Raw genomic sequence first — 26,941 nt, forward strand, 5'->3', positions numbered from 1 at the left:
ACGGTTTAAAACAAAGATGACAATCCAGGATAAAAGTCGCGTCGATGTGACGGGGACGACAGAGGAGGAATTGAATGTAATTTTCCTGTAGCCGCGCCTCTGCCTGCCTTTAAAGTCACACAGACGCACCCAGCGCTCACCCAAATTAAAACTCCTCAGTGGATCTAAGATCCTCCGCACAGAGATGGAGCAAAACATTTATTCCTGACAAGCTTAATGAAAGAAACAGCAAGTGCCTTATTCCCAAAATCTGTGAATCGTTTATTAAATTACAGGCCTTGAAGACGGAAAATGGATTTTACACCAGATTTGAGCTGTTTTTTTTTTCTACATTTCTTTACCAGGAAGAAAAAAAATGAAAACAGGGACATTTAATGAAGGCGCCGCCTCTCATTTCTGTCTAAGTGAGCAGTGACATCAATTACATCAGTGTGTGTGGGGGGAGGGGGAGACCTCGCCATCGAGAGCCAAAGAATCAACAATCACAATATACAACCCCTGGCAAAAATGATGGAATCACCAGCCTCGGAGGATGTTCATTCAGTTGTTTAATTTTGTAGAAAAAAAGCAGATCACAGACATGACACAAAACTAAAGTCATTTCAAATGGCAACTTTCTGGCTTTAATAAACACTATAAGAAATCAAGAAAAAAAGATTGTGGCAGTCAGTAACGGTTACTTTTTTAGACCAATCAGAGGAAAAAAATATGGAATCACTCAATTCTGAGGAAAAAATTATGGAATCACCCTGTAAATTTTCATCCCCAAAACTAACACCTGCATCATATCAGATCTGCTCGTTAGTCTGCATCTAAAAAGGAATGATCACACCTTGGAGAGCTGTTGCACCAAGTGGACTGACATGAATCATGGCTCCAACATGAGAGATGTCAATTGAAACAAAGGAGAGGATTATCAAACTCTTACAAGAGGGTAAATCATCACGCAATGTTGCAAAAGATGTTGGTTGTTCACAATCAGCTGTGTCTAAACTCTGGACCAAATACAAACAACATGGGAAGGTTGTTAAAGGCAAACATACTGGTAGACCAAGGAAGACATCAAAGCGTCAAGACAGAAAACTTAAAGCAATATGTCTCAAAAATCGAAAATGCACAACAAAACAACTGAGGAACGAATGGGAGGAAACTGGAGTCAACGTCTGTGACCGAACTGTAAGAAACCGCCTAAAGGAAATGGGATTTACATACAGAAAAGCTAAACAAAAGCCATCATTAACACCTAAACAGAAAAAAAACAAGGTTACAATAGGCTAAGGAAAAGCAATCGTGGACTGTGGATGACTGGATGAAAGTCATATTCAGTGATGAATCTCGAATCTGCATTGGGCAAGGTGATAATGCTGGAACTTTTGTTTGGTGCCGTTCCAATGAGATTTATAAAGATGACTGCCTGAAGAGAACATGTAAATTTCCACAGTCATTGATGATATGGGGCTGCATGTCAGGTAAAGGCACTGGGGAGATGGCTGTCATTACATCATCAATAAATGTTGATATTTTGGACAATTGAAAGGATGTTTGGGGATGATTAAATCATTTTTCAAGATGATAATGCATCTTGCCATAGAGCAAAAACTGTGAAAACATTCCTTGCAAAAAGACACATAGGGTCAATGTCATGGCATAGGGTCAATGTCAACGAGCAGATCTGATTTGATGCAGGTGTTAGTTTGGGGGATGAAAATTTACAGGGTGATTCCATAATTTTTTCCTCAGAATTGAGTGATTCCATATTTTTTTCTTCTGCTTGGTCTAAAAAGGTAACCGTTACTGTCACAATCTTTTTTTCTTGATTTCTTATAGTGTTTCTTAAAGCCAGAAAGTTGCCATTTGAAATGACTTTAGTTTTGTGTCATGTTTGTGATCTGCTTTTTTTCTACAAAATTAAACAACTGAATGAACATCATCCGAGGCCAGTGATTCCATAATTTTTGCCAGGGGTTGTAAAAGATCAAAGTATGTTTGTTTTCGTGTGGTTTTCATTTCAAACAGACTGCTATCTAGAAACTAGACGGTTTGCAGATCAAACCCCGCTCACCTTACAGTCAGACTGGCTACAAATGAGGTCGACAAGCAGCTTGCGTTTCTCGCTTGAAGGGGGTGGCCAGCACGTTGTTCCTTGGCGTTACTGTGCATAGTGTTTAATGAGCTTTTCTTCCATGCTGGACTGCTTGACCAAACCAAAGTTCAGTTTGTTTCAGTCCAACGTCTTTCACAATGACAATGGACCACACTTATTGAGGTGGGCGCCATCACTGACGTATTAACTAGATTTACTGAATTTGATAGAATTGTACTGGACGTGCTGACGAAACGCGTAACGTCTACAAAAAGCACAACCTGTTTATTTGATCCTATACCAACAAAACTGTTTAAGGACCTGTGGTCCACTCTTGGGCTGACTGCTGGAAATTATTAATCTGTCATTAACCTCTGGATCTGTTCCTAAATGTTTCAGATCTGCGGTGATTAAACCATTACTTAAGAAATCTAATCTTGACCCTAGTGTACTGAAAAACTATAGGCCGATATCAAATCTATCACTTTGTTCTAAAATTCTGGAAAAGGTGGCTTCACAACACCTTGTGGACTATTTTACTGAGAATAATCTCTTTGAGCCACTGCCGTCTGCTTTTAGAAAATATCATTCCAGAGAGACGGCTCTCACTAAAGTGGTGAATGATCTTCTGCTTACAATGGATTTGGACACCACTACGGTTCTGGTGCTGTTAGATCTCAGTGCTGCATTTGATACAGTGGATCATTATATTCTACTTGATAGGCTGGAAAATCATTTTGGGATTACTGGGAGTGCCTTTGCATGGTTGACGTCATACTTGATCAGTCGTTCTCACTGTGTTTTGTACAGTAACAATGCCTCTAACCTTAGTGACATGAAATTTGGGGTTCCACAGGGGTACGTCTTAGGCCCCCTGCTTTTCTCCCTTTATATAGCACCCCATGGGCACATAGTGTGGTGTTTTAGGATTACCTTTCACTGCTATGCTGATGATACTCAGTTATACATGTCAATAACTGCTGGTCATCTCATCCACATAAAATCATTAGAAGATTGCCTTGCATCAGTGAGAAGCTGGATGTCTAGAAGCATCCTACTTTTAAACTCTGATAATACTGAAATTATGGTTCTTGGTCCAGTGAGACATCGGCATCAATTTGACCAGCTAACACTTAGCCTAGGCTCGTGTGTCATACATCACACAGACAAAGTGAGGAACCTTGGGGTAATTCATGATCCTACGTTGTCCTTTGAACTCCACATTACAAATATTACGAGGCTGCTTTCTTCCACCTGCGAAATATAACGAAGATTCATCCCATCCTGTCTATGGCTGATGTTGAGACCCTGATCCATGCTTTTGTTTCTTCTAGACTGGACAATGGCAATGTTCCATTTTCTGATTTACCGCAGTCCAGCATTAAGGGTCTTCAACTGGTTCAAAATGCTGCTGCCAGACTTTTGATAGGAAGCAGAAAGTTTGACCACATTACACCCATTTTGGCATCTCTTCACTGGCTTCCTGTCCCAGTGAGATCCGATGTTAAGGTTCTGCAATTAACTTATAAAATTATTCACAGACTAGCATCTCCCTACATAGCTGACCTAATTAAACCCTGTGTACTGGCCCGGGTTCTGCGTTCTCAGGGTGCAGGACTACTTTGTGTCCCTAGGGTGAATAAAAAGTCTGTGAGCCACAGAGCTTTCTCTAATCATGCATGATGGACAACTGAAACCAGATAACATCTCTGAAGTAATTTACAAGACATCTTACAGAGGTGTTAGCGTGCATGCCCGAGGAATGCCCATCAAGCAACAAAGCCCACTGCTTGTCACCATCATTTGTAGGTAATGTGATGTAGAGTAATGGCCGCTGGTCATGTTGCTTCTGTTGCTTGTAGCTAATGTGACCAAGGGGTGATGAGGTCCCAGCCATGCTTGACATAGTTGTAAACAATTCTGCCAGATCTCCCTCTGCAGGGCAAACTAATGGTAATTTGTGCAACTTCTTGTGTTTCTGAATGTGAAGTGCAGACAAGTGCAACACACACAGACACACACACACACAGATCATGTGAAGATCTTCAGTCTTACTAGCAGAAGTGTTTTGTCTGCTTTCAGTTTCTTGGTAAAACATAGGCATAAACAAAAAATTTAATCAAACTGTATCCAGTCTTACTCACATCAGGAGTAAAATGCGCGGCGCCACATATGCTTTGGAAAATATGCTGAAATATCGCCACACAGTCGGCAAACTGGTCACCAGGTAGAGAGCAGATCACGTTTTGGCAAACTGCATCATCACCACTTTCAGGAGAACTTTGCTGTTCCACCTTCTGCCATTTTTTCACCCCCCGTTGTGTTCAGCAGTAACAAGCTCTCGAACGTGTTTTTCACGGAGTGACAGCTCGTTACCTTTGGTGGCTCCCGCGGCTCCCAGGTGGTAAATGGCCCCAAGGATGAGCCACAGAGCCTTCTGCTCTTCTCCAGAGACACCCAGAACCTTCATGGCTGCCTGCAGCTTGGTGAACTGCTGGGAGGCTCGCTGCTTGTCCTCAGGCTGCAGAAGGGACAGCAAACATTACTGTTTTCCTCAAACTACACCTGCTGTCCATCAACATCATGGCACAGGTGGCAGAAACACTAAGAAATTTTTGTTCTGCCATGACATCATCATGCAGAGAAACAAGTTCTGAACCACACAAAGTGCTGCCTTCACCTTAGAGTGTGGAAGGATCCCAAAGGCGCTGTTCTCAGCGAGGTGGTTGAAGTGCAGCTCCGTTCTGAAGGAGGAAGGAGGTGGAGTTAAAGGACAAGTGGTGATTTTGAAAGTAGCTCAGCAAATTAGCAGGAGGAGACATTTTTATAAAAACAGACTCAGGCTGTTGGTGATGATGCTCCGTGTTGTCAAAGTGGCACTATCAAGGAGTACAATCCCGCACAGAACTCAATGTTTACATGGTCAGAAATAAATGTATTTAACAAAATGTCCAAAGTTATTAAACAACAGCAACATCAACAAAGTGTTATTTTACTGTCTTTCACAACTCTAAGCGTTACTTGTCAAGCGAAATTGCTGTCCTTCTGTCCGTCCGTACGGCAAAACCTTCAGCATCCTAAAACTCAAGAACTGTAAAACTCTTAAAAACAAAGTTTTTCTACATTAATACTGGGAGGTCAAAGCTCTGTACACCAAAAAACAAACACACACAAAAAAAAATCATGCAATTCTGACATTTACAAAAAGATTTTTTTTGTTGTTGTTTTGCTAAATTTGGAGTTTCAAGTAGCAAATGTACCAGAAGCCCTGAAATGTTCACACTGCCCACTAGATGGCAACAAAAGCTGCTCAAATATATGGTAAGGTGTTGACTGTTTATTTATTTGAAAAGTTAATTTTGATTGACTGATTTTATTTAGTAAGTTCAATGTAAGTACTTAAAATCAAATGACAAAATAGAAGTAATAATAATAATAATAATAATAACGACAGTAATAAAAGTGTGCATAAGATAACAAGAACCTAAACAATATATAAATACATTAGAACAGTAAAATTAACATTAAAAAATAAGAGGAAATAAGAGAGTTGAGACAAAAATATTTTGATTACATTTTTTAACTTTTAGGCAAAAATAAGAAGGGCTGAGAACCGGAAATCAAGTGACAGTTGTGTGACTTACTAGTTATTATTATGAAATAAATAGACATTAATTGGACGTGTGACACAGTTACGGATTTAAAGTAAATCATCAGTTTTCTTTCGTTGGTGGATGGATACATGATTGCTTTCATAAATCATTAGTAAATACGGTGCATCCAGAAAGTATTCACAGCACTTCACTTTTTCCACATTTTGTTATGTTACAGCCTTATTCCAAAATGAGAACTATTAATAAATGTAAAAAATAAATTAGTTTATAAATTACCAGAAAAAAGAAAAAACTGTTCAGAGGTTATTTCTTGAACAGTTTAAAAGCATTTGACCAATTTGTCCTTGACACAGAGGTGTTTACATGCAGATTGTTTCAGACGTTCACCTCAGGGTGCTGTCGGCGCCGGCCATCATGTAGTAAAAAACATTGAAGGTGGACTCAGCCTCAGGTCGTCTGCTGACTCGCAACTTTTCCAGCAGCATCGTCTGAAACAGGACAATGTGACACGTGTGCATTACTGAGCAGCACTTCTCTCCAATCATTAATGTAGGCATGTTTTCTCTGGATGATGGGTTTCGGAGCTGGGTGTTACCTGAATGGAGGCGGAGGCCACCTGTCCAGCCTGGTCAAAGTCCAGTGACACCACGTGAGAGAAGCGGCTGGCGTTTGTGTTCATCGTGGTGGAACTGTTACCAAAAGCCTCCAGAATGGTGTAGACCGCCTGCCACTTCTCAGCTGATACAAAGAAACATGAGAAGAAACCAAAAATAATATGAAACAGAGGTTAGAGGTCACATGATCACACAGCATCAACTGATTTGCGTTTCTGCACAAACAGATTTGCTGTCTGACATCACAAAGATTTGATGAGAACAACACATCAGAAACATTGCCGTCCACTATGGTTGGTTATTATTAACCTGATCGAAGGTTTTTATTCTCCAAATACACGTCCTAGTTGTATCCTTTGAGTTTCAACTTGTGCTCCGGCAAAGCAGCGGCAGCAGGCTACTGTTTTCACTGATGGGTGGGTGAGTGTGTGTGTGCTCGTGTGTGTGATTTCCTTCACACTTGGACAGAATATGACTTTGATAGACATCTCGAGGTGATTATATTTTGGAGTAGTTCATTCAAAGGTTAGAGGTTAAGGAAAACATGGTTAAAAAAACACCTTTAATATCTCAACAACCAAGAAGCCTAGGCGAATGATCTGATGCATGTATTGATCAGAAAAATATTTGTGATTGACTGGTATGAATGACTTCATAATGAAGTCACACAGAAGTCAAAAACGCCATTTCAGACAGATATATACAGTAAAACTTGCATATAATGAATTCAGGTGGACCAGCGAATTTTGCTCGCTATAATCAAAATCCATTATATGTATCAAACGTAGAAAATCTGTTATATGTATGTTACAGGTTAGTTACAGTCAGGAGGCACCAAATGATCTACGGGGAATCCAGAATCAGGACCTGCCTCATTTAATGACCGGGTCAAAACATCGTCTGAAAAAAATAAGCACCAGGCATTATGTGCATTAAAAAGATTACATTTAGTCGAGTCACTCTTTGTTCTAAGTCTGCTGCGGAGTGGTACCTTAAAATCCTAAAGCCTGATTTCTGCTTCTGCAATCTGTAGCTCTGTGGCCATGCAGTGACTTTGACGTGCGTGTGACCATTTTAAAGTTCTCTGTCATGTCTTTACGCAATTTACCACAGGAGCAGTGTCTTTTTCTGGATTAATTTGTCCCTTAATGAGCTCCATTTCCTTATACAATCATCAACTTCCAAACCAAAGGTAAAGTGTAGAATTGTGCTCCATGAACTGCGGGACATTTTACCATCTTTTTCTGACTCCATGTTGTGAAGTTTGTCATATTTGTGGACTTTTCTAACAAACGCATTTATCCATGATCGAAATATAACCAATATGTGCACTGCAAAAACTATTAAAATATGATGGGAGACGAAGGACTGAAAACATAAAAGTGACAAATCACAGCCCTTGTGGTCTCTGTCGTTTACCAGGTGCGCATCAAGCTATGGGGAGGGTTTGCAGCCACACAGAGGGCTGTGATCCAAAGCGATTTTTGGTTTGGTTTGGTTTTTGGTTCATCACACCCAAAGATATGTGTGAAACGTGAGACCACATCACAGTGCAGGCAGCAAGCAGCATTTTGATAATCACTGGCCTTGATTTATGGCCTGCCTCGTTTTGGCACCGGGTCTGAGTACTGTTTGAACAAAAATAAACTGCCGGGCTTTTAATCACGGAAATATGGTGCACACGTTCCTCGAATTGGTGAGTGTCAGTGCTGAACATCATTTCATACGTCTGTTACTGGACATGCCCAGAATGATCTGCCCAGTACATGTAAGGGGTTATTTTTTTCCAATTTTCAATTTATTTTCAGTTATATAGTGCCAAATCATGAAGTTGCCTCAAAGTGCTTCACACAACTAAGGTCAAACCCTAAACCCCTTTCACACCAGGGGTGCTCCCGGTTGCTCCCAGCTGCGCCGTGCGTCATTATGATGACGCCACGTGGAAGCAACTCAGTGCCAAGACGATGCAGCTCGGCGCCACAACAGCGCGAGGACACAAAGGAGGAAGCAAGTCAGGCGCCGAAAAATTAAGCCTGTTTAATTTTTTTGGCGTCCTGTGCTCGGCGCAGAAAGGAAGTGGTTCCAGCGCAAGTCGGGGCAAAGAGGCATAATTCGGGGCAAAGAGGCGTTACCCAGTGTGACTCGAAGCCAATTTATGATTCCTGCTGTGTTCCGTTGCTCCCGCAGTATAAATCACACAGGATTGTTGTTATACAGTGTACTTAATGCAGTAAAAACTACATGCTGAAGAAAAAAAAAAAAGCAGAATGATTGCCAGAAATATCCAGTAAAAAGTCCGGACATCTCTAGTCCACTCATGGACGTTCGTTCACGCGCGCACATGTGAACAATTAAAAGAAAAAAAAAGTGTGGCTCCAGGCATTAGTTCCTTGTTCTCTGCTCAAACTCTCACATCACAGTTAAAAAAGGGACAAAAAAGGACATAAGTTCTGAGACAGGACATGTTAACGTAAGTCCCTTCAGCTGCTCCCTTGTTTGCACTCGGGGTTGCCACAGCAAATCCAAGGTGGATCTGCATGTTGATTTGGCACAGGTTTTACGCCGGATGCCCTTCCTGACGCAACTCCACATTACATGGAGAAATGTGGCAGGGGTGGGATTTGAACCCAGAACCTTCTGAACTGAAACCAAGCGCATTAACCACTTGGCCACCACCCCTGCTCGACAGGACATGTTAACATCAAATAAAAATCCAGACATCTCCACATTCCCTGAAGGTTCGCTCGCGTGCGTGTGCGCGCATCTCGCGGTCAAAGGAGGAAAGAAAAGAAAAAAAATTGTCTGCAGGCAGTTAGCTCCTTTCTCTCCTCAAACTCTCTTATCACAGTTAAAAAAGGACATAAGTCCAGGACATGTCAACATCAAGGTGAACGCCAGACATCTTCACATTTGCTTTAAAGGACGGTTCGTGCACGCGTGCGTGCGTGCGCATCTCGCGGTCAAAGAAGGAAAGAACAGACAGCAAAAACAGCTCACTACTTCCAAGGGCAGCGATGTGTGTGTACTGTGTTCAGAAAACAGACTGGATGAGAGGCAGAAAATGAGGCTATTAGTTTAGAGTGAGGGGGAGCAACTGGCAGCACCTGGCAGCCAAACTCGCAGCACAACGAGACGTCATCAGGCGCAAGCCGACACAGTAATTAACCGGCAATTAACTCCAAACAGTGCGGTTTTTCGGCGGCGTCATGGCACAATAGGGAGCAACTGGGAGCAGCCCCGGTTTGAAAGGGGCTTTACCAACCCCCAGAGCAAGCACACGGGCGACAGTGATAAGATAAAGTTTTATCGCATCTTATCTTAAAACTCAAGCAGAGCAGACTCAGAGGGGTGACCCTCTGCTTGGGCCATGATACAGGCACAACTGACAAAAACAAATGTACAGGAAGTGTTGGGTGTCCATGCCGGTGCATAGGACGGGAGGCTTGCAGAAAAACACACCACCCCTCTGGATGAAGCTGCACCTCAAACAGAGAGGAAAAAAAACAGAATCAAGCATCAGAAAAAGATTACCAGCAGTTATCGGCATGTATAACTGAGTATCATCAGCATAGCAATGAAAGGTAATCCCAAAACGCCATAGTATGTGCCCAAGGGGTGCTATATAAAGGGAGAAAAGCAGGGAGCCTAAGACAGACCCCCGTGGAACCCCAAATTTCATGTCACTAAGGTTAGAGGTAGTGTTATTGTACAAAACACAGTGAGAACGACTGGTCAAGTATGATGTCAGCCATGGAAGGGCACTCCCAGTAATACCAAAATAATTCTGCAGCCTATCGAGTAGAATATGGTGATCCACGGTATCAAACGCAGCACTGAGATCTAACAGCACCAGAACCGTAGTGGTGTCCAAATCCATTTTTTTTTTTTTTATTTCATTTATATAGCGCCCAATCACAACAAAGCTGCCTCAAGGCACTTCACACAAGTCAATCAATCAATCAATTTTTTTTTTTTATAGCGCCAAATCACAACAAACAGTTGCCCCAAGGCGCTTTATATTGTAAGGCAAGGCCATACAATAATTATGTAAAACCCCAACGGTCAAAATGACCCCCTGTGAGCAAGCACTTGGCTACAGTGGGAAGGAAAAACTCCCTTTTAACAGGAAGAAACCTCCAGCAGAACCAGGCTCAGGGAGGGGCAGTCTTCTGCTGGGACTGGTTGGGGCTGAGGGAGAGAACCAGGAAAAAGATATGCTGTGGAGGGGAGCAGAGATCGATCACTAGTGATTAAATGCAGAGTGGTGCATACAGAGCAAAAAGAGAAAGAAACAGTGCATCATGGGAACCCCCCATGTAAGGTCTAACCTTACCAACCCCCAGAGCAAACACACAGGTGACAGTGGTAAGGAAAAACTCTGAGGAAGAAACCTCAAGCGGACTAGACTCAAAGGGGCGACCCTCTGCTTGGTCCATGATACAGACACAAATTACAAAACAATTCACAAAATGAATATACAGGAAATGTTGCCAGTGCACAGGACAGGAGGGTTTCAGAAATAGACACCACACCCATCTCTCGATGGAGCCGCACCTCAAACAGAGAAAAAACAGAATCAGGCATGGGATTGGATATTGAGAACCAGTTCTTTTCGGGTATCGTTAAGAAATGATTCCATCCACCGACATCAATAGGCTTGTTGCTTAACAATTCCCGTATCGGTCCTTCAGAGCGGCCGTTGTTTTTGAGGGTGTTTGTCAGGAAAATGACCATTTCTCTACGTTGATTACAGACCCTGCAGTGGCTCTGTAATCAACCACTTCAGCAGCGCGCAACCGCTTTGAAGCTTGAACCAATGAAGCAATGTTTCGATTCACTGCTCTACAGAAGCGACAAATCCGCTTCTTAACCCCTCTCAAAGCCATTAAAATATATCAATCATGAGTCACTTTTGTGTGGATTAAAGTCACTAACTGGGACTCTTGTCTTGTTGCAGACAAGAAATGAGAATCATCCTCCATTCTGTTTGCACAGCTCCAAACTCTGCGTGGCTCTCTGCCGAGTCACATTACAGTCTGGCCAGAATTAATAACTTCAAAGCGAATCACTGCTTTAAATAAAATGACACCTCTTACCAAACACTGTAATACAGACAATAAACTACAATGGACTAAAATGTTTTTTTTCCTCCCAAAATGAGACGTGCAGCACAGCCAGCTGCAAGAGCTCAGCTCAGACGTACGGAGTGACATCCATGCCAATAAAGTCTGAAAGGAAATGCTTTTGACAACAAATACAGATTTTTTTTATTTCTATTCATGTCCAGAGATCAAGGATCCACCATGTAGAGTTTATTATGTTCAGAGTTTAAGGATCCAGGGACCAATTTCATATTAATTTGCTTTAAGACTCAATAAAATGTTGCTGACATAGAAACCCTGCAAAGCCTACTTTTAGTACACAGAAAATTCACAAGAGGTCTCGATAAGGGAATTGATAAGGAATCGGATCGATAAGCGGAACTGATAATGGCATTCATAGATAAAATCTTAATACCCATCCCTATTAGGCATCAGAAAGACAACAAATACAGTTTAATTTGTCAGCATTAAACAACAAGAAAACCAGGAAATACAAAGGTGATCACCAGCCACTAGCCCTAAGCTTCACTAAAAGACCCAGAATTTAGATAAAGACCACGGCACGCACCGTTTACTAATAATATGAATTAAAGCGTAAAAAGCATAAAAACATACTATGCCAGTATTTCTGTGAAGGCTCTCAGTTGTCCAGGTGGTTTCCACAGTAGAGAAGCTTGAATCTTCTATTGGACTGGGTTGCTTGATGCGAGGACATTTCGCTTCTCATCGCAGAAGCTTCCTCAGCTAAATTTCTTGCTCTGGTAGTCTGACTTCTGTCTTGACTCTTGTAGAGAAGAATAACAGAATCCAGCAAAAGCTGGAGTGTTAAATCTAACCAGACCCCTCCTACCGAGAGGCAGACTACTATTGGCTAGTGACTAAAAATAGCTCTAATTAGCACCTATTGTGCTCTAATTAGCACCCTCCTAATGACAGGGCAGCTGTCCCTCCTAACGATGCCTCTCCTGATGACGTGAATGACACATTACCATGAACAAAAGAGTGAAACTGCTTTGACCTGAGTACCCCATTGTAAACAGGGGACAAAGTGTGTCTCAGACCCACTCCCCGGTTAAGGCTGAGTTTCAAATGTTTCACATACAAAGCTTCTTTCACTCCCCTCTCAAACCATTTCTTTTCTCTGGCTAAGATTTTAACTTCCTTGTCCTCAAACATGTAGTTAGCATCTTTAAGGTGGAGATGAACTGCAGACTGAGGTCCACCGGCGTCCTCTCTGCGGTGCTGGTATAGCCTTTTGTGCAACGGCTGCTTAGTCTCGCCTATGTAGTGTTTGTTACAGTTTTCCTGAAATCTGACAGAATACACTACATTGCTCTGTTTGTAACTAGGAATCCTGTCCTTAAAGTGAACTAATTTCTGTCTTATGTTGTTAACAGCTTTAAAGTAAACTGGGATTTTGTGCTGTCTGAAGATCCTCTTTAGTTTTTCCCCTACTCCTGCTAAATAAGGGAGAGACACTCTTCTTCTTGGCTCTGTCTCCTGTCTGTCTGGTGTCTTTGTTCTTTGGGACTTCTGCACTTTATCCAGGGACGATCGTGGGTACCCACATACTGTGAGGGCTTTCCGGACATGTTGTTGTTCTTTAGTCCTTCCCTCTATAGTTGTGGGCACCTGTAGGGCTCTATGTTGAAGAGTCCTGATCACTCCAAGCTTGTGTTCAAAGGGGTGGTTTGAACCAAAGAGCAGTTATTGGTCACTGTGAGTGGGTTTTCTGTGAACCCCTGTCTGGAGCTGCCTGTTCTCTCCAATAGTAACATCACAGTCCAAGAAGGCTAAATGGTTGTTTCTGGCATCCTCATGTGTGAACTTGATATTGGAGTCCACTGAGTTGAAGTGCTCTGCAAAGGCCTCCACTTCCTGTTGCTTGATTTTAACCTATGTGTCATCGACATATCTGAACCAGTCACTGGGAGAGATGCCCATGAATGACGCCAAGTCTCTCTTCTCCACTAGTTCCATGTACAGATTGGCCACAATGGGGGATACCGGACACCCCATCACACAACCATGGATCTGCCTGTAGTAATTCCCCCTAACCTGGAAATACGTGGTGTTAAGACAGATCTCCAAGAGTTGGCAGATGTGGTCTGGTGTAAGTTTGGTCCTTTCAAGTAGAGACGTGTCCTCCACCAGCCTCTGCCTCACAGCTGTGATGGCCTCAGCAGTGAGGATGCAGGTGAACAACAATGTCACATCGAATGACATCACAGTTTCATCTGCCTCCAGCTGAAGGTCCTTGATCTTGTTCACAAAATCTTGTGTGTTCTCCACATGGCAGTCTGAGTTACACACTAGAGAAGCCAAAATCCACTTGAGGTGCTTGGCCAAATTGTAAGTGATTGAATCTGTGCTACATACAATAAGCCTGAGTGGAACATCCTGTTTGTGGATTTTGGGCAGCCCATAGATGCATGGACGCCTGGGGACGCCACTCCATGCATCTATGGGCTAGTCAGGAGAGTTGTCAGGAGAAGCGTCAGTCCCATCATTAGGAGGGACAGCTGCCCTGTCATTAGGAGGGTGCTAACTAGAGCACAATATGTGCTAATTAGAGCAATTGTTAGTCACTAGCCAACAGCAGTCTGCCTCTCGGTAGGAGGGGTCTGGTTAGGTTTAAAACTCCAGCTTTTGCTGGCTTCTGTTATTCTTCTCTACAAGAGTGAAGAGTCAGACTACCAGAGCAAGAAATTTAGCTGAGGAAGCTTCTGCGATTAGAATCAAAACGTCCTCACATCAAGCAACCCAGTCCAGTTGAAGATTCAAGATTCTCTACTACTATGCCAGTACGCTAACCATATGAAAGGGGAAATAATTGCATCTTAAGTCTGGACGTGAAAGTCTCTACAGAATCTGACTGTTTTATTGATGCAGGGAGATCATTCCACAGAACAGGGGCACGATTAGAGAAAGCTCTGTGACTCACAGACGTTTTATTCACCCTAGGGACACAAAGTAGTTCTGTACCCTGAGAATGCAGAGCCCAGGCCGGTTTAGGGCCAGTAGGGTTTAATTAGGTCAACTAAGTAGGGAGGTGCCAGTCGGTGAACAATTTTATAAGTTAATAGCAGAACCTTAAAATCTGATCTCACAGGGACAGGAAGCCAGTGAAGAGACGCCAAAATGGGTGTAAAGTGGGCAAACTTTCTGCTTTGTGTCAAAAGTCTGGCTGCAGCATTTTGAACCAGTTGGAGACCTGTAATGCTGGACTGTGGTAAACCAGAAAATAGAAGATTGCAGTAGCCCAATCTAGAAGAGACAAATACATGAATCAGGGTCTCAGCATCAGCCATAGACAGGATGGGACGAATCTTGGCTATATTTCGCAGGTGGAAGAAAGCAGTCTCATAATATCGCTAATGTGGACATCAAAGGACAAAGTAGGCTCAAAAATTACCCCAAGGTTCCTCACTTTGTCAGTGTGATGTATGACACATGAGCCTAGGCTAAGTGTTAGCTGGTCAAATTGATGTCGATGTCTCACTGGACCAAGAACCATCATTTCAGTCTTATCAAAGTTTAAAAGTAGGAACTTGCTTGACATCCAGTTTCTCACTGGTGCAAAGCAGACTTCTCAAGATTTTATGTGAATGAGATTACCAGCAGTTATCGGCACGTAAAACAACACGTATAACTGAGTACCATCAGCATAGCAGTGAATGTTAATCCCAAAATGCAGCAATATGTGCCCATGGGGTGCTATATAAAGGGAGAAAAGTAGGGGGCCTAAAACGGACCCCTGTGGAACCCCAAATTTCATGTCACTAAGGTTAGAGGTAGTGTTACTGCATTCCAAGCATTCCATTGCAAGCAGAAGATCATTCACCACTTTACTGAGAGCCGTCTCTGTGGAATGATATTTTCTAAAAGCAGACTGCAGTGGCTTAAAAAAATTATTCTCAGTAAGATAGTCCACAAGCTGCTGTGAAACCATCTTTTCCAGAATTTTAGACCAAAATGATAGATTTGGTATCGGCCGAGAGTTTTTCAATACACTAGGGTTAAGATTAGGTTTCTTAAGTAATGGTTTAATCACTGCAGAATTTGAAACATTTAGGAACAGATCCAGAAGTTAAAGAAAGATGAATAATTTCCAGCACAGTTGGCCCAAGAGTGGGCCACAGGTCCTTAAACAGTTTTGTTGGTATAGGATCAAATAAGCAGGTTGTGCTTTTTTTCGTCAGCATGTCTAGTGAGATACTATCAAATTCTGTAAATCTAGGTAATACCTGAGTAATGGCGCCCACCTCAATAGCAGGGTGTAGTGGCTGGGTTAAGGCATGTTGGGATATGTTTAATGAAAATGCATTGCAATCAGACGGGATGTTTTGTTTGATGTGAGTGAAAATAATTTATATACTGTGTTTATTACATGAAAAAAGAAAGAAAAGAAAAAAAATCACACAAAAGCATTGGGACTTTTACTTCTGTCCGGTGAGTGCAAATATCCGGTTTGTACGATGACTGTTTGGGCGAGTTTTACTGTATTTACTTGTATATTTATATTGTGGTGTATAGAGTGTGCAGGGTGTGTATCAGACCTCTGATGCCTTTCAATTTTATTTAATAATACATAATGATCATAACAACAATAATAAAAACATAAAATGACTGAAAAAGCTTAAGATTTTTTTTTTCTAACACAACTCTTGTGATGTGTAGTGTGTGCAGGGTGTGTATAACAACTACATACATAAAACACAACTCTTATAGCAGCTGTCTCTCTAAATCATCCTGTGCGCAAATTTTTTAGAATCGTCTCTCATCTAAACGGACCACCAATAATAATAACACAGAATGGGATCCAAGTCTGGGTTTATACATGTACTCTGCACATATGAACACATGTATGGAGTTATAATGGTTAACGTTCTCTTAAAGTCCCACAGAAGCACAAAACATATCACAGCCCTCAATCCGGTTTGAATGAACGGTTTAAACACTCGCCTCCAGTGCCTCTCTGCAAACTACAGGGACTGCAAATTATTATTATTGTTCATATTCTCCATTTACTCATGACTCCGCACTTCTCTATTCCATCTGCAGACTCACCAGAGAAGATCTTGCCCGTGCTGCCAGCAATGGAGACCAGATACTGGACCAGGTGCTGGCAGTTTGTGGTCTTTCCACTGCCAGACTTTCCAAGCAGCACAATGGACTGGTCCTGCCGCGTGGTCAGCAGGTTGCGGTACGCTGACTGAGCCACTGCATAGATATGTGGAGCTGAATCTTCTCGTCGGCATCCTTTGAACATGTGCATCACCTGATGGTTAAAGATGAGAGTGAGGATTATGGTAACATTATTCACCGCAGTCTTCAGACTAAACTTGTCACCCTTCAGACCACCAACACACACTTTACACACTGTTGAGTGAAAGGGACAGAACCACGAATGCAGTGATGTTGACCACTTCCCCTCTCAAGTGACTGGCTGATATGATCCTTTCAAGAACACATCACTATCACTGTTACTTTTGTAGATATGAAAACTTTACTGAATAAACAATGTAGAAAATCAGTTTGGCTTTTGCAAATGGTGTGATTAAATACTTTGCCCAGCAGAGGGCTGCCAGCCCCGCCTCTCTGGAAAAGAGGTTACAGTGCGGCTGTCTCCCAACACACACACTTACCTTTTCGGAGTACATTGACGGCGTGCTGAGGGGGTTGACGACCACCATGTTGGGTCCAGCGTAGGTGTGGATGAGGTTGCCTCCGTAGCGCTGCCTCAGGCAGTGCATGACGCTGGACTCATTCAGGTAAAGCAGCGAGGCGAGATCCTCCAAGCGGTCGTACGACGGAGGGTTAGCCTGCAAAAAGACAGAAAGAGAGGAAACGACAGCGGTATTCAACTCTCTAATAAAAAATAAAATGACTTAAGGTTCTGGACTGATCTGACCATGACGGTGTGAGACTAACTAGTGGTGTAACAGAAAACTCCTTCACAGTGTTCATGGCTGTCTTGAGGGCTTCCCTCACTCTTCTCTGTCCTGCACAGTTTTTGAGAACTCCTCCAGACAAGTATACTGTATAGTACCACTGCCTTAATGATTGATGGAAATTAAGTCCAAGACATACTCAGCGACTTTGAAATGTTCATGTATTCATCATCTGAATTTTTTTTTTTTTTAATAAGAAAACCGACTGGAAAAGCAAGTTTATACAACTACTTATTTTGGCTTGCCTCTACTGGTGGTTGGCTCTCACTGCGGTATTGTATCACTTCCTGTTCCGGAGCACAGCGGTGTTTTTCTGTATCTGTTAGCTGTTTAATCTGCGCAGTTAGATTGATCTAGTTATCTAGATTACGATTTGTTTCCCAGTGTAATCTTTACGTGCCTTAGCTAAAGCACTCCTTCTGCTGAATCACCTCTAAATTATTTACACATTATTCACTTTGCGTGTTTTTAGGAATCTGCTAGCTTAGCGTAGCTACTAGCTCTTAGCCGATTTAGCATGGCGGCTTCTCCTGTCTCTCCCGCACTTTTCTGCTCTGGGTGTGAAATGTTTAGTTATTCCTCGGCCTCCTTTAGCAGTAATGGTACTTGTAATAAGTGTAGCTTATTTGTAGCTTTGGAGGCCAGGCTGGGCGAATTGGAGACTCGGCTCCGCACCGTGGAAAATTCTACAGCTAGCAAGGCCCCTGTAGTCGGTGCGGACCAAGGTAGCTTAGCCGCCGTTAGTTCCCCCCTGGCAGATCCCGAGCAGCCGGGAAAGCAGGCCGACTGGGTGACTGTGAGGAGGAAGCGTAGCCCTAAACAGAAGCCCCGTGTACACCGCCAACCCGTTCACATCTCTAACCGTTTTTTCCCACTCGACGACACACCCGCCGAGGATCAAACTCTGGTTATTGGCGACTCTGTTTTGAGAAATGTGAAGTTAGCGACACCAGCAACCATAGTCAATTGTCTTCCGGGGGCCAGAGCAGGCGACATTGAAGGAAATTTGAAACTGCTGGCTAAGGCTAAGCGTAAATTTGGTAAGATTGTAATTCACGTCGGCAGTAATGACACCCGGTTACGCCAATCGGAGGTCACTAAAATTAACATTAAATCGGTGTGTAACTTTGCAAAAACAATGTCGGACTCTGTAGTTTTCTCTGGGCCCCTCCCCAATCGGACCGGGAGTGACATGTTTAGCCGCATGTTCTCCTTGAATTGCTGGCTGTCTGAGTGGTGTCCAAAAAATGAGGTGGGCTTCATAGATAATTGGCAAAGCTTCTGGGGAAAACCTGGTCTTGTTAGGAGAGACGGCATCCATCCCACTTTGGATGGAGCAGCTCTCATTTCTAGAAATCTGGCCAATTTTCTTAAATCCTCCAAACCGTGACTATCCAGGGTTGGGACCAGGAAGCAGAGTTGTAGTCTTACACACCTCTCTGCAGCTTCTCTCCCCCTGCCATCCCCTCATTACCCCATCCCCGTAGAGACGGTGCCTGCTCCCAGACTACCAATAACCAGCAAAAATCTATTTAAGCATAAAATTCAAAAAGAAAAAATAATATAGCACCTTCAACTGCACCACAGACTAAAACAGTTAAATGTGGTCTATTAAACATTAGGTCTCTCTCTTCTAAGTCCCTGTTGGTAAATGATATAATAATTGATCAACATATTGATTTATTCTGCCTAACAGAAACCTGGTTACAGCAGGATGAATATGTTAGTTTAAATGAGTCAACACCCCCGAGTCACACTAACTGTCAGAATGCTCGTAGCACGGGCCGGGGTGGAGGATTAGCAGCAATCTTCCATTCCAGCTTATTAATTAATCCAAAACCCAGACAGAGCTTTAATTCATTTGAAAGCTTGTCTCTTAGTCTTGTCCATCCAAATTGGAAGTCCCAAAAACCAGTTTTATTTGTTATTATCTATCGTCCACCTGGTCGTTACTGTGAGTTTCTCTGTGAATTTTCAGACCTTTTGTCTGACTTAGTGCTTAGCTCAGATAAGATAATTATAGTGGGCGATTTTAACATCCACACAGATGCTGAGAATGACAGCCTCAACACTGCATTTAATCTATTATTAGACTCTATTGGCTTTGCTCAAAAAGTAAATGAGTCCACCCAACACTTTAATCATATCTTAGATCTTGTTCTGACTTATGGTATGGAAATAGAAGACTTAACAGTATTCCCTGAAAACTCCCTTCTGTCTGATCATTTCTTAATAACATTTACATTTACTCTGATGGACTACCCAGCAGTGGGGAATAAGTTTCATTACACTAGAAGTCTTTCAGAAAGCGCTGTAACTAGGTTTAAGGATATGATTCCTTCTTTATGTTCTCTAATGCCATATACCAACACAGTGCAGAGTAGCTACCTAAACTCTGTAAGGGAGATAGAGTATCTCGTCAATAGTTTTACATCCTCATTGAAGACAACTTTGGATGCTGTAGCTCCTCTGAAAAAGAGAGCTTTAAATCAGAAGTGTCTGACTCCGTGGTATAACTCACAAACTCGTAGCTTAAAGCAGATAACCCGTAAGTTGGAGAGGAAATGGCGTCTCACTAATTTAGAAGATCTTCACTTAGCCTGGAAAAAGAGTCTGTTGCTCTATAAAAAAGCCCTCCGTAAAGCTAGGACATCTTTCTACTCATCACTAATTGAAGAAAATAAGAACAACCCCAGGTTTCTTTTCAGCACTGTAGCCAGGCTGACAAAGAGTCAGAGCTCTATTGAGCTGAGTATTCCATTAACTTTAACTAGTAATGACTTCATGACTTTCTTTGCTAACAAAATTTTAACTATTAGAGAAAAAATTACTCATAACCATCCCAAAGACGTATCGTTATCTTTGGCTGCTTTCAGTGATGCCGGTATTTGGTTAGACTCTCTCTCTCCGATTGTTCTGTCCGAGTTATTCTCATTAGTTACTTCATCCAAACCATCAACATGTTTATTAGACCCCATTCCTACCAGGCTGCTCAAGGAAGCCCTACCATTATTTAATGCTTCGATCTTAAATATGATCAATCTATCTTTGTTAGTTGGCTATGTACCACAGGCTTTTAAGGTGGCAGTAATTAAACCATTACTTAAAAAGCCATCACTTGACCCAGCTATCTTAGCTAATTATAGGCCAATCTCCAACCTTCCTTTTCTCTCAAAAATTCTTGAAAGGGTAGTTGTAAAACAGCTAACTGATCATCTGCAGAGGAATGGTCTATTTGAAGAGTTTCAGTCAGGTTTTAGAATTCATCATAGTACAGAAACAGCATTAGTGAAGGTTACAAATGATCTTCTTATGGCCTCGGACAGTGGACTCATCTCTGTGCTTGTTCTGTTAGACCTCAGTGCTGCTTTTGATACTGTTGACCATAAAATTTTATTACAGAGATTAGAGCATGCCATAGGTATTAAAGGCACTGCGCTGCGGTGGTTTGAATCATATTTGTCTAATAGATTACAATTTGTTCATGTAAATGGGGAATCTTCTTCACAGACTAAAGTTAATTATGGAGTTCCACAAGGTTCTGTGCTAGGACCAATTTTATTTACGTTATACATGCTTCCCTTAGGCAGTATTATTAGACGGTATTGCTTAAATTTTCATTGTTACGCAGATGATACCCAGCTTTATCTATCCATGAAGCCAGAGGACACACACCAATTAGCTAAACTGCAGGATTGTCTTACAGACATAAAGACATGGATGACCTCTAATTTCCTGCTTTTAAACTCAGATAAAACTGAAGTTATTGTACTTGGCCCCACAAATCTTAGAAACATGGTGTCTAACCAGATCCTTACTCTGGATGGCATTACCCTGACCTCTAGTAATACTGTGAGAAATCTTGGAGTCATTTTTGATCAGGATATGTCATTCAAAGCGCATATTAAACAAATATGTAGGACTGCTTTTTTGCATTTACGCAATATCTCTAAAATCAGAAAGGTCTTGTCTCAGAGTGATGCTGAAAAACTAATTCATGCATTTATTTCCTCTAGGCTGGACTATTGTAATTCATTATTATCAGGTTGTCCTAAAAGTTCCCTAAAAAGCCTTCAGTTAATTCAAAATGCTGCAGCTAGAGTACTGACGGGGACTAGAAGGAGAGAGCATATCTCACCCATATTGGCCTCTCTTCATTGGCTTCCTGTTAATTCTAGAATAGAATTTAAAATTCTTCTTCTTACTTATAAGGTTTTGAATAATCAGGTCCCATCTTATCTTAGGGACCTCGTAGTACCATATCACCCCAATAGAGCGCTTCGCTCTCAGACTGCAGGCTTACTTGTAGTTCCTAGGGTTTGTAAGAGTAGAATGGGAGGCAGAGCCTTCAGCTTTCAGGCTCCTCTCCTGTGGAACCAGCTCCCAATTCAGATCAGGGAGACAGACACCCTCTCTACTTTTAAGATTAGGCTTAAAACTTTCCTTTTTGCTAAAGCTTATAGTTAGGGCTGGATCAGGTGACCCTGAACCATCCCTTAGTTATGCTGCTATAGACGTAGACTGCTGGGGGGTTCCCATGATGCACTGTTTCTTTCTCTTTTTGCTCTGTATGCACCACTCTGCATTTAATCATTAGTGATCGATCTCTGCTCCCCTCCACAGCATGTCTTTTTCTTGGTTCTCTCCCTCAGCCCCAACCAGTCCCAGCAGAAGACTGCCCCTCCCTGAGCCTGGTTCTGCTGGAGGTTTCTTCCTGTTAAAAGGGAGTTTTTCCTTCCCACTGTAGCCAAGTGCTTGCTCACAGGGGGTCGTTTTGACCGTTGGGGTTTTACATAATTATTGTATGGCCTTGCCTTACAATATAAAGCGCCTTGGGGCAACTGTTTGTTGTGATTTGGCGCTATATAAAAAAATTGATTGATTGATTGATTGATTGACTTATGGGTCACCTTGATCGTTTTCATTTTAAGTGAATTTACAAGGAAACAAACCCTTGAGGAAGTGGTGTGGATTCCAACCCGCCCCCCATTAAGAAACCACATGGTTTCATTTCGCACCACAGTCTCCACCGCCTGCTGAAACATAATCACTGAAGAGCATCTGTTTCTTGCTCTGCTGACAGATTGGCATGCTGAGTTTAAAACATTTTTTTTAATTATCAGATGTTACCATAACATAATCTCTTAACATTTAACAATATCACCATTTTACTTTGTCCTCACTTCCTGAGCCATGTACTTTAGAATGTCATGACACTTTCTGTACATCATGTAACCTGTAATAGATTGACAGACAGCAACACGCGGCTTGTGTAAGCAGACATGCTGGACGGCGAGCTCCGTGTACACAGCACGGCCAATACTGGATTGTGGGTGTACGACCAGGCTAATTTGTGAGATATAGCTACAGGGCTCAATCCTGAACATCAGAAGGGGTATTAAGAAAAAATAGAGAGAATCAACATGGATCCCTCCAATATTTCCCTCAGAAGTTCACCCGTTTTATTGAGGAGAAGCCAAACGTGGTATCCAGACATTTTTACCTACTTTATCAAAACTCTATCACCCTACACAGGAGAAACCCTGAAAACACATAAATGTTTGGATGACTATAGCTGGATGGGTGCAGAATGTGGTCACCACTTGGGTTACTGATGACATCACGGTGTCAGGACTGGGCTGTGTTTGCTGTTCTTTTTGTCTTGGTTTGTTGGTTCTGTTATGTTTGGTCTCTTGTTGGGATTTTTCTGTTGGGTCTGTCTGTCCCTTTCTCTCTTGTCTGTCTCTGCTGACTATTGGTGGTGGGCATTTCCCTCGCTCTCTGGTCATGCCCTCCTTCTGGTTCATTCTACGCACACCTGCTCCCATTCAGCACCTCATCACCTGGGTGTATTTCAGCTACTCTGTTCCCTTGTCATTTGCCAAATTGATGCGCCTCGTGTCTTCTCTCAAGCTCTGTTTGTATTCTCGACCTGCTTGCCTCTTGTGTGTTCTAACTACCTGCCTGTATCCTCGACCACGCCTTTGCCTGATGTTTTTGGTTTTGTTATTCTTGTTGAACTGCTTTACTGGGTATCGGACCCCGTTTACTGTTTCAGTAAACTGCTTTTACCTACAGAGCTTGCTGTGAGTCCTGCATTTGCATCCAGCTGTTCCAGTTATCCAGACCTGATACACAGTAATTCAAGCCCGAGTAGCAAAACTCATCTAAACTGTCATCGTATAAATTGGATACTCGCACTCACTAGACAAAAGCAAGCATCCCAATCTTTTTGTTTTCCATGTAATAAACACTGCATATAACATATTCTATATAACAAGTTTTCGCTGACATTGGACAAAACTTCCTGTCCAATCACAATGCATTTCCATTAAAAACCCCTCGTATGTACCGGACAGAGAAGTCTGGATGTGCCCAACAACAGATGTATGAAATTAAAGTTTAGCACTAACACTCATTAATTCAAGGAAAGTGGGCACCATATTTCTGTCAATAAAAGACCGGCTGTTTATTTTTTCAAACCGTGCTCAGACCAGGAATCCGCAGTCTGACATGTACCTGCTACATCAGACACCGCAAAAGGCCGTGATTTACTTGTACAGTTTCACTCCTTCCTCTCCAGTCATATTTGAATAGTTTTTGCAGTGCCCACACTGATGCTGATTACATTTCCATCATGGATTAAATACATTTGGCAGAAAAGTCCGCAAATGTAATCAACTTCAAAACATGGAGTCAAAAACTACAAAGTCATTCAAATGACTCGCAATTCATGTAGGAAGTTGTACACCTCACCTTTGGTTTGGAGGTCAACTGACTGCAGAAAGAACATCGTTGAAGAAAAAAATTAATCCAGAAAAGCAAAATCTAGAAATTCCAAAAGATGCGATGGAGACCTGTAAAACTGTTACTTTTCACACCGCTCTTTATCAGTGGGAAGACGATAAAAAATGTACTCCGGAGCCCTTCTTTTGACGGCTCGTGTAATCGTATGCACAGCAATGAAACACCATGTTGGTATAATTTGTGTAGACAGTCGTAAGTAAAGCGTAAGAGCACATTTGGCGTTCATGCAATGCGGACGTTGCCGTCCGGTGTAGCTGGATGACCACATACAGTAGTGTTCAGAATAATAGTAGTGCTATGTGACTAAAAAGATTAATCCAGGTTTTGAGTATATTTCTTATTGTTTCATGGGAAACAAGGTACCAGTAGATTCAGTAGATTCTCACAAATCCAACAAGACCAAGCATTCATGATATGCACACTCTTAAGGCTATGAAATTGGGCTATTAGTAAAAAAAAAAAGTAGAAAAGGGGGTGTTCACAATAATAGCAGTGTGGCATTCAGTCAGTGAGTTCGTCAATTTTGTGGAACAAACAGGTGTGAATCAGGTGTCCCCAATTTAATGATGAAGCCAGCACCTGTTGAACATGCTTTTCTCTTTGAAAGCCTGAGAAAAATGGGACGTTCAAGACATTGTTCAGAAGAACAGTGTAGTTTGATTAAAAAGTTGATTGGAGAGGGGAAAACCTATACGCAGGTGCAAAAAATTATAGGCTATTCATCTACAATGATCTCCAATGCTTTAAAATGGACAAAAAAAAAAACAGACACGTGGAAGAAAACGGAAAACAACCATCAAAATGGATAGAAGAATAACCAGAATGGCAAAGGCTCACCCATTGATCAGCTCCAGGATGATCAAAGACAGTCTGGAGTTACCTGTAAGTGCTGTGACAGTTAGAAGACGCCTGTGTGAAGCTAATTTATTTGCAAGAATCCCCTGGAAAGTCCCTCTGTTAAATAAAAGACGTGCAGAAGAGGTTACAATTTGCCAAAGAACACATCAACTGGCCTGAAGAGAAATGGAGGAATATTTTGTGGACAGATGAGAGTAAAATTGTTCTTTTTGGGTCCAAGGGCCACAGACAGTTTGTGAGATAACCCCCAAACTCTGAATTCAAGCCACAGTTCACAGTGAAGACAGTGAAGCATGGTGGTGCAAGCATCATGATATGGACATGTTTCTCCTACTATGGTGTTGGGCCTATATATCGCATACCAGGTATCATGGATCAGTTTGGATATGTCAAAATACTTGATGTTGCCTTATGCTGAAGAGGACATGCCCTTGAAATGGGTGTTTAAACAAGACAATGACCCCAAGCACACTAGTAAACCAGCAAAATCTTGGTTCCAAACCAACAAAATTAATGCCTCGCAGATGTGAAGAAATCATTAAAAACTGTGGTTATACAACTAAATACTAGTTTTGAACATAATAGTTTTGAGTTTGTAGCGTCAACAGCAGATGCTACTATTATTGTGAACACCCCCTTTTCTACTTTTTTTTACTAATAGCCCAGTTTCATAGCCTTAAGAGTGTGCATATCATGAATGCTTGGTCTTGTTGGATTTGTGAGAATCTACTGGTACCTTGTTTCCCATGTAACAATAAGAAATCTACTCAAAACCTGGATTAATCTTTTTAGTCACATAGCACTACTATTATTCTGAACACTACTGTATCACATGATCTGTGGTGCCACCTGCACACCATCTATAGCCTAAAAAAGTGTTTTCAAAAGAAGGCTTTTTCAAATTGCCCGCTGAGACATCTCATGCCAAAAACACTTTTTTCCCCCCAATACACGCATTTCCATCGAGCATATTTTCAATCCACAACTTCACATGGTGACTTCAGGCGCAGTGTCAGCTGATAAACTGAAGCTCCAACATCTTGTTGCTTTTCTCTGAAGTCACACTGTGAGGTTTCTGTGAAACCAGTGTGAAAAAAATAAGCACGTCTGGACTACTGTAATAGCCTTTCTTACCTGTCTTAATAAGAAGGAACTTGACCGAATTCAGGTCAACCAGAAATCTGCTGGAAGGCTTTTAAGTAGAACCCAGAAATGGGCCCATGTCATGCCTGTTTTGGCCTCCCTTCAATGGTTACCTGTAACGTTTAGGTTACATTTTAAAATCTTGACCCTGACTTTTACAGCCTTGCATGGCCGAGCTCCTCCTTACCTCTCTGACCTGCTACAGCTGCACACTCCGACCCGCAGTCTGAGCTCAACGGGCTACATGTTACTTATGATCCCAAAAGCTCATTTTAAGACATGAGGTGATCACCCCTTTGAAGCAGTAGCACCTGGGCTGTGGAACGTTCTGCCTCTTTCCCTTCACTGTTTGGACACTGTTGATGTATTTAAAAGTAAGTTAAATATTTTTTCTTTTTAAACATGCTTTTAGTGAGATAAGAGTTTTTGTTTTATTCTTTTTATTGTGTTTTCTCATTTTAAAATCATTGTTTTAAATGTACCTTCTCTGTATTTTATGTATTATACTTGTTGGCTTTGTGAAGCACTTTGTGTACTATAGAAATTTAGAAATTAAATTTAGTGACTTACTAAGCATACGCTCACTCACTGAAGATGAACCCGTGGGAAGAGGTTTATCTGTGACTATATGACTTTAACACATCAAATAACATCAGTTCTAGTTTTAGTGAACGCCAAAGATGATACAGCGTAGCGATCGCTTGGTGGAGAAGCAGCCGCTCGTGAACATGAACGAGTTCTATACTTTTAAGGATTAACTCACAAA

At 41.9% G+C, this 26,941-nt stretch overlaps 1 protein-coding gene across 5 annotated transcripts in view; it reads right to left on the bottom strand.

The window, feature by feature from the left end:
• myo18ab (myosin XVIIIAb) overlaps nt 1-26,941 on the bottom strand; it is a 257,478-nt gene that overhangs the window by 142,820 nt on the left and 87,717 nt on the right. For all 5 annotated transcript variants that reach the window (XM_034169042.1, XM_034169044.1, XM_034169043.1 and 2 more), the window contains 6 exons: nt 17,062-17,238; nt 16,484-16,694; nt 6,293-6,435; nt 6,085-6,185; nt 4,764-4,827; nt 4,460-4,604 (listed from right to left, as the gene is read on the bottom strand). In XM_034169042.1, coding sequence (XP_034024933.1) covers nt 4,460-4,604; nt 4,764-4,827; nt 6,085-6,185; nt 6,293-6,435; nt 16,484-16,694; nt 17,062-17,238 — 841 coding nt within the window. The remainder of the gene's footprint in view (nt 1-4,459; nt 4,605-4,763; nt 4,828-6,084; nt 6,186-6,292; nt 6,436-16,483; nt 16,695-17,061; nt 17,239-26,941) is intronic.

Source organism: Thalassophryne amazonica, chromosome 4 (assembly GCF_902500255.1).
Source record: "Thalassophryne amazonica chromosome 4, fThaAma1.1, whole genome shotgun sequence".
In the NCBI taxonomy this organism is placed as follows: Eukaryota; Metazoa; Chordata; class Actinopteri; order Batrachoidiformes; family Batrachoididae; genus Thalassophryne; species Thalassophryne amazonica.